The sequence below is a fragment of the Triticum aestivum genome, chromosome 7D (assembly GCF_018294505.1).
Source record: "Triticum aestivum cultivar Chinese Spring chromosome 7D, IWGSC CS RefSeq v2.1, whole genome shotgun sequence".
NCBI classification, from domain to species: Eukaryota; Viridiplantae; Streptophyta; class Magnoliopsida; order Poales; family Poaceae; genus Triticum; species Triticum aestivum.
The window spans coordinates 246,453,195-246,461,467 of record NC_057814.1 but is presented as its reverse complement, the minus strand read 5'-3'; the positions used below and the strand labels follow the sequence as shown (position 1 = coordinate 246,461,467).

At 51.4% G+C, this 8,273-nt stretch overlaps 1 protein-coding gene across 1 annotated transcript; it reads right to left on the bottom strand.

Annotated features, from left to right (window-relative positions):
• Positions 1-4,342: 4,342 nt before the first annotated feature.
• On the bottom strand, positions 4,343-8,071 carry LOC123164921 (NAC domain-containing protein 83). Its single transcript, XM_044582530.1, has 3 exons — positions 7,571-8,071; positions 7,175-7,461; positions 4,343-4,947 (listed from the first exon to the last, which is right to left on the bottom strand). Exons 1-3 carry the CDS (start codon positions 7,767-7,769, stop codon positions 4,732-4,734), a joined length of 702 nt encoding a protein of 233 aa, XP_044438465.1. The 5' UTR covers positions 7,770-8,071; the 3' UTR covers positions 4,343-4,731.
• Between the last annotated feature and the right edge of the window lie 202 nt (positions 8,072-8,273).

Here is an 8,273-nt window from a genome sequence, read left to right as displayed (position 1 = left end):
CGTCAGCGGGCTGCACGTAGTAGTAGGCACCTCCGGTGTAGTAGGAGTCACCGTCGATGGTAGCGCCTGGATCCTGGGCTCCAACATCTGGTTGCGACAACCAGGTAGAAGGGATAGGGGGGAAAGAGGGAGAAAGCAACCGTGAGTACTCATCCAAAGTACTCGCAAGCAAGGAGCTACACTACATATGCATGGGTATATGTGTAAAGGGCCATATCGGTGGACTGAACTGCAGAATGCCAGAATAAGAGGGGGATAGCTAATACTATCGAAGACTACGCTTCTGGCCACCTCCATCTTGCAGCATGTAGGAAGAGAGTAGACTGTAAGTCCTCCAAGTAGCATCGTATAGCATAATCCTACCCGGCGATCCCCTCCTCGTCGCCCTGTTAGAGAGCGATCACCGGGTTGTATCTGGCACTTGGAAGGGTGTGTTTTATTAAGTATCCAGTTCTAGTTGTCATAAGGTCAAGGTACAACTTCAGGTTGTCCTTTTACCGAAGGACACGGCTATTCGAATAGATAAACTTCCCTGCAGGGGTGCACCACATAACCCAACACGCTCGATCCCATTTGGCCGGACACACTTTCCTGGTTCATGCCCGACCTCGGAAGATCAACACGTCGCAGCCCCACCTCGGCTCAACAGAGAGGTCAGCACGCCGGTCTAAATCCTATGCGCGCAGGGGTCTGGGCCCATCGCCCATTGCACACCTGCATGTTGCGAGGGCGGCCGGAAGCAGACCTAGCCCAGCAGGCGTTCCAGTCCAATCCGGCGCGCGCCGCTCCGTCGCTGACGTCAAAAAGAGCTTCGGCTGATACCACGACGCCGAGTGCCCATAACTGTTCCCGCGTAGTTGGTTAGTGCGTATAGACCAAATGGCCAGACTTAGATCAAATACCAAGATCTCGTTAAGCGTGTTAAGTATTCGCGAACGCCGAGCAGGGCCAGGCCCACCTCTCTCCTAGGTGGCCTCAACCTGCCCTGTCGCTCCGCCACAAAGTAACAGTCGGGGGCCGTCAGGAACCCAGGCCCACCTCTACCGGGATGGAGCCACCTGTCCTTTCAGCCCCCTCATCAGAATCACTTGCGGGTACTCAACGAGCTGACCCGACTTTAGTCACCACATGTGTCATGTATATAAAGTATATAGTATATACCCGTGATCACCTCCCGAAGTGATCACGGCCCAGTAGTATAGCATGGCAGACGGACAAGAGTGTAGGGCCACTGATGGAACACTAGCATCCTATACTAAGCATGTAGGATTGCAGGTAAAGGTAACAACAGTAGTAGCAAGGACAGGCTATGCATCAGGATAGGATTAACGGAAAGCAGTAACATGCTACACTACTCTAATGCAAGCAGTATAGAGAAGAATAGGCGATATCTGGTGATCAGGGGGGGCTTGCCTGGTTGCTCTGGCAAGAAGGACGTGTCGTCAACACCGTAGTCGAACTGGGGTCGCCGGCAGTCTCGGGGTCTACCAGAAAGAAGTAACGGAGGGGAACACAATAAATAACAGAGCAATCAAAGTATAGCATGGCAGACGGACAAGAGTGTAGGGCCACTGATGGAACACTAGCATCCTATACTAAGCAGTAGGATAGCAGGTAAGGGTAACAACTGTAGCAACAATGATAGGCTATGCAGCAGAATAGGATTAACCGAAAGCAGTAACATGCTACACTCTCCTAATGCAAGCAGTATAGAGAAGAATAGGCGATATCTGGTGATCAAGGGGGGGGGCTTGCCTGGTTGCTCTGGCAAGAAGGAGGGGTCGTCAACAGCGTAGTCGCTCGGGGCACCAGCAGCGGCGTCGGTCTCGTAGTCTAGCGAGAGAAGAGGGGGAAGAAACAATAAATATAATGCAAACATATGCATGACGATGCATGACATGACAATGAGCATTGCTAGGGGTGCCCAATCGCGGTAGTAGGTGATAGCGGCGAAGGGGGAAAACATCCGGGAAAGTATTCCCGGTGTTTCGCGTTTTCGGAGAGATGTACCGGAGGGGGAAAGTTGCGTGTTCGATATGTTAGGGGTGTGTGGCGGACGAACGGGCTGCGTATCCGGATTCGTCTCGTCGTTCTGAGCAACTTTCATGTACAAAGTTTTTTATCCGAGCTACGGTTTATTTTACATTATTTTTCAAAGTTTTAATTCATTTTTAGAATTAACAGAATTAATTTAATTAGGAAATGCCATTATGACATCAGCATGACATCAAGGTGATGTCAGCAGTTAGTTGACTTGGTCAAACTGACGCGTGGGTCCATTCTGTCATAGACTGATAACTAATTAACAGTTACTTAGTTTAATTAGCAGGTTAAGTAGATTAAACTAGTCAACTAACCAGGATTTAATTAACTTAATTAATTTAGTTAATTAATTAATTAATATTTGTTTTATTTATTTATTTTTAAATCTTTTTTTATATCTTTTTTTTGCGTTCCAGGGATTGGGCCCCACATGTCATTGGCCCTAGGGGCCATAGCGGGGCGGGCTAACGGGCGACGGGCGCCTGGGCGGGCGCTCGCCCGCAGGGCGTGCGGCGGGGCCAAGCCAGTGGCCAGGGCGGCTGAAGCGGGAGCAGGGCGCGGCCAACGGGGTCAGGGGCGGACGCGGCGTGCTCAGGCGAGGCCGGCCGTAGCGCAGGTGGGGCGCTGGAGGCCCGGGGACAGGGGGTGCGAGTGCCGTCGCGGCAGCACGAGGTGAGCGCGTACGGGGGAGGCGAGGCATCAGAGCGCGCCCGGGCGCGTGTACAGGGGCACGCCGGGCGGGGCGAGGCCGCGGTGAGCGCGGACGACGCATCGGCGACATGCAGAGAGGAGCGAGGACGCGGGTGCGCGAGGTCTCACCACAGGATGTTGGGGAGTGGCAGTGGGGCGCGGGGAGGAGGTCGGGGACGTGCGACGGAGGCGGTCCGGCGAGGTGGTCCGGCGACGACGGTCAACGGCGTCGGGTTGGGGCGGAGGAGCTTCGGGCGGCGGGGACGAGATGATGACGAGGCGTCTGACGAGGTGGAGGTAGACGAGGGGGTGGCTCTGGTGAGGAGGAGGTCGAGGACGGGGCAGCGACGACGAGGCGGCGCCGGGGCGACGTCGGCGGCTGGCGCGGCGCCGATCCAGATCGTGAGGGGGGGAGTGGGGAACGTGGGCTAGGGTTCGGTGGGAGTTGGGGGGGGGGGGTAAGCAAGGGGCAGCGGGCCGGTTGGGGCCAGTTGGGCTGGCCGGCTGGGCCGTATGGCCCAATGGGGGGTTTCCTTTTATTCATTTCCTGTTTTGTTCTGTCCCTTTTATTTATTGCTTTTTTAATTATACTTTCTTTTCTGTTTAGTTTTTACTTAATATTTAAAATGATCCCTAAATTGGTAATAACACAAAACCCACTGCAACCAAAAGGTTTTACCCCAAAACCATTTAGTTTCGTTTTTTTATTAATTATAAAAGCATTTAATATTGGTTTTTGCTACTGTTTTATTCACCTTAGAGTATTTAATCATTTTATAAATGTGGGGTTTCTTCACCGCAATTACTTGTGATTTATTAGTCACAAACCGAACATGTTAGTTTTAAAGTTTGAAAACTTTTGATGTTTGCCTTTATTTCAAATCTGAATTTTGGATTGATTTGAACCAACGTGGGATTTAGCAACAGTAACCGGGGTGACGTGGTAGCGTTAACGTGGGATTACTGTAGCATGATTATCCAGGCGTTACATGGGCGCCGTCGCCATGCCTACCGGGGCCGCCGCCCAGGTCCAGATTCCTCCGCAATGATTGGAGCAACGAGATCCACGCCGCGCGACCCACGGCGTTGTCCAAGGCTGCCCCTCCGGGAGTCATCACGCTGCCGAAAGACCCACACTCCATGGATCTAGGCTCCCACATGCACCACCGCAAGCCCGCCACCGCCGCGCAATCGGGAGGGCCGCACCCCGCGGATCCGGGGGAGGGAGGAGATGCCTTCCGCCGCCACCATCACACGCGTGGGCTTTCCCTGGCGCCGATCACCGGCACCGGCAGAGGGGGAGGTGAGCGATGGGGTGGGCCGCACCCCGCAGATCCGAGGGAGGGAGGAAAGGCCCTCCGCCGCCGCCATCGCACGCACGGGCTTTGCCTGGCGCCAATCACCGGCAGCGGCGGAGGGGGAGGTGAGCGCTGGGGGAGGGCTAGGCGGCAACTGAGACATCCCGTGTCGCCCGCGAGGGGGGCGACACTAGAGGCAAACAAAAACATTAGTCAAATCTTGTGTCTCATGACATGACACCGAGTATAGAGTGTGACCAGAACCCATAGGCCGGTCCAGAGTAAGCAATTTGAGCCTTAAAGCATGGCAGTAAACAAGAAAGGCTTCCATTTTTCTCTTCCTTGAAGAAATTTTACGTACAGCTCGCAAGTTATTACACGTGCATGCAGTGGTCACTGCGTGCTGCATCTCTGCTACGTACATACACAGATGCATGGTACATCTGCTACTAATCAGAAGAAGCTTTCTTAATTAACCAAACATCCAATGCCTGGTTGCCGACTTGCTTCTCGCTACATCATCACACTGCATTACATATTACACGGAGAAAGAGAGCAAAGAGATGGAGAGAAAAACAAATATTGGAGCAAGAAAAAGGTCACATCATTCATTTCCCCTGGTTCGTAATCTGCCTAGCTAAGCTAGCTAGTCAGTGTCTCTTGGAGAGGCATGCAGTAGGCAGCAGCTTCGCTTGGCTTCTCAGCTGCTGACCTCCTCCTGCATGTCCGGGGAGCCGCCGCCGCTTGTGACGCAGCTGGAAGACGACGACGACGACGGCGATGGCGGCATCGTGTGGTGCGCGTCGGTGCCCTGGATGCCCGGCGTTTGTCTGTTGGACGACGACGACGACCTGTCCCTTTGGAAGATCCGGCACACTACCCACTCTTCAGTTCCAGCCTCAGCCAAGCAGCAACCCTGCAAGTTGCGACGAGCGTCTTAGTTAAGCACACCTTTTCCGTTCCAGCAACAACAATTGATGGCAAAGATGCAATGCAAGCATGCGGCACAAGGAAAAAAAAGAATCCGATGCATAATGAAAATAACGTACTACAGTAAATGACATTACTACTACTCGTGTACTAGACTGGTTTACAAAAAAAAAACTAAAAAGAACGACGCTCTTAGTACTAAAAGAACTAGTGTGTGTTTCGTTCTGGGATTGGAGGAACATTAGGGTCTTTACCTTTCATGGCAACATTGGATTAACAACGTTTTAGGAGTAAAAAAACAGAAGGAATAACACTTTTTTTTTGCGGGATAGAAGGAATAACACTTCTAACCTAGTACTATAATTTTCTGGTTAAAAGGATCACTTCTACTAGTTCTCAATCCAAAAAATAGTACCATATTCCTTTCCTATGGTTCGCTTTTGCCTCCATTTCAAAAAAAAGAAAAGATGTCGGGAATCCTAACTAGCTAGGCACTCACGCTGACAGCAGCTTAGAACGGAACCCTAATCCAACAAACTAACGGAATCCACTTACATCGACGATCCAATATTCCTAACGAACACTCCAGATTGCTGCACCAAACACTGGAATGAAAGGAGATTGCCACAAACCACCACGAATTAATCCTATATATCCACATTATTCCTGCAACCAAACGCTACGTTGATTTTGAATGGATCGACGACCCTAGCTCTGGCCCCGGCCGGGCACTCACTGTTGAGGTACGACTTGCGAACGAACAGCAAGTGCAATTCGCGTCCACGCACACTTTTCAGCTAGAAGCCAATCTCTCATTCCATTACCAAACAGGATTTTTATTCATGTATGAGCATTGACAGTAGGCCACACTGTGCAGACCGAGCGACGAGAAGATGCAACAGTTCTTTGACGAAACATCTCTTGCAACAGTAGTGGCCACGGAATTGTTGTGCGCAGTTGGACTGTGGACACCTAGCTAGCCCCCTCTTTTTTTTCCTTTCCGGATACAAGGAGGATGCATGCCACATATAAATGCTTCTCTGTATCTAGCAAGCTTTCACTATCAGTCACCGGTAAATTACTACTCAACTAACTCAGCGGCCGGTGATGGTGTATATGTAAATATGGTCGAGCAACTAACTTCTTGTTGAGGGCCGGGCTAGGCTACATGTATTTGCAGGTTAGCTAATTAATCCCAACAATAAGATCTCATCAACGGATTCTCAACAGGCAGGAACAGAGCTAGCATCTAGGACAGCGTTAAGTACAACCAACCACCTCTCCGTATCAGCATAAATTGCAACGGCGACCACTACCATCCCAAGCAATTTAATTACAACAGGATCGATCCGTCCATCCATCCATATATTGGTCAGGTCAAATAATTGGCAGTTTTGCAAGTTGTCACAGTTTGATGAACTATCTTGCTTGCAGGTATATGCATCTAGCTAGCGGAGATGCCTATGTGTCCTAGCTATATATGTAGCTACTTACCTACTCTATGTAACTAGCTTAATTAAACACAGTTATTAATCTCGGCAAGAGTGGTTATGTCAACTGTGAACTTTATGTATGCCTCATAGTTAAGCTGGTTAATTAGGTTACGCTAATTCTGACATCATGGGCGCCGTATATTTGAGTTAAGTAGTTGGTAACTGTCGATACAATCAAAGTTAAGCTGAAAAGACAGCTCCGTGCCAAGGTTGAACATGTACGCACGATCCTGCTAGCTAGTTAACTAGCTAAGTGAAAAAACCTGGAAAAAAACCGTCTGAAACGCAGGAATTTTACAGGAGATTCGTGAGAACTCCAGCAAAACTGTTCAATTCGATACGTCAGCAATCTGAAAAAACTGACCTAATCTAAGCAAAACCCGAGGTATGGATACTAACAGTGAAAGCCTAAACATAAAATTATATATAGCAGCTTCAATTATCAGTACTAGCTTAATTGTACTCTATCAGTTTATGCTTTGCAACTGATGGAGCTGTCATCCAAAGCTAAGGATCGGAGATTGGAGTAGCACTACTAACACACAGCTGCAGCAGTGCAGTTGAACAAGTACAAGAACATTATTCGGAACAAGTAAAAAAACATTATTCGGAAGGAGAGTAATTGACACAGTACATGCAGTAAGAACAAATTAATGGCAATCAATTAAATCAAGTTGCGTCTAATAATTCAGCAATCAAGGAGGATGAGTTAGTGCTCACATTCTTGTGGTGATGCGGCAGGGCGAGGCGGTACTCGTGCATGACCCAGCCGGTCTGCGCTGACGCCGGCGGGGCCTTGGAGCCCTTGCCCTTGCCACGTCGGGGGACGAAGGCCAGGGACTTCTTGACGCCGACGAGGTGGCTCCGGCCGCACCGGGACACCACCACCGGCCTCTCCCTCGCGCTCGCAGGCTTCCAGCACCCGCTCGCCGTCGTGGTCCTGCCACCCCTCTTGGCGCCGGCGGCCGGCCGGACCGCAAAGTAGTACTTCTCCCCCTCTCTCGCGCCTGGAAACGAGTCAAAACGGCAGCTTTCAGTATAGTACATGTAACACATCGTATGGCTAGCAGTGTCGTCGGCGGCGGCGGCCGTGTTTGTGCTGCGTGCGTGGCGTACCGGGGATGTCCCAGGGGTCGAGGCTGTAGAGGTTGTGGACATCGGAGATGACAGCAGCTGGGAGCGGGAGGGCAAGGGCCTTTCGGCGGAGGTACTGCACAACCAGCTCCTCGTCTGTAGGGCGGAAGCGGAACCCGGGCGGCAGCTGCCTCAGCACCTCCTGGCCGCCCTGCCTCACCATCACCGGCGTCCTCTCCATGGCTGCCGCTGACCACCTGGCAACAGCTTGTAATAGCACGCACAAACTAGCTCAGCTCAGTGGCTCGAGCACGTACGTACGAACTAATAGCCGCACTAGCTAGGTAGCTTGTAGTTCACAGGGACGTCCTTGCACGGTAGTGGTAAAGGGAGCAGGGCAGGCCGCAGCTTCCTATCTCACTTTGCAAGTGCAAAGTGGCGCCCATGGGTCGTGCATTTGCTTGGAATGTTCATGGCGACTTGCAGAGAGAGACAGAGAGAGGGAGAGGGTGTAGACTACGGAGAGAGAGAGGGGGGGGTTGTAGTAGGGAGGGGGAGTGGGGAAAAGGGCGCGGTGTGTTTATATATAGGAGATCGGCTGCGGGGAGGCGTGAAGTTTACTCCATCGTCGCCGTCGTCTGCGGCTCGCCTGCTGGCGGACGTGTGGCCGAGCTCGGTGCCTTCTCCGATTTGACAAGCGCGCCGGTTTATTGCCCTTTCGATTCCTTCTGGAAATTCTCCAGCA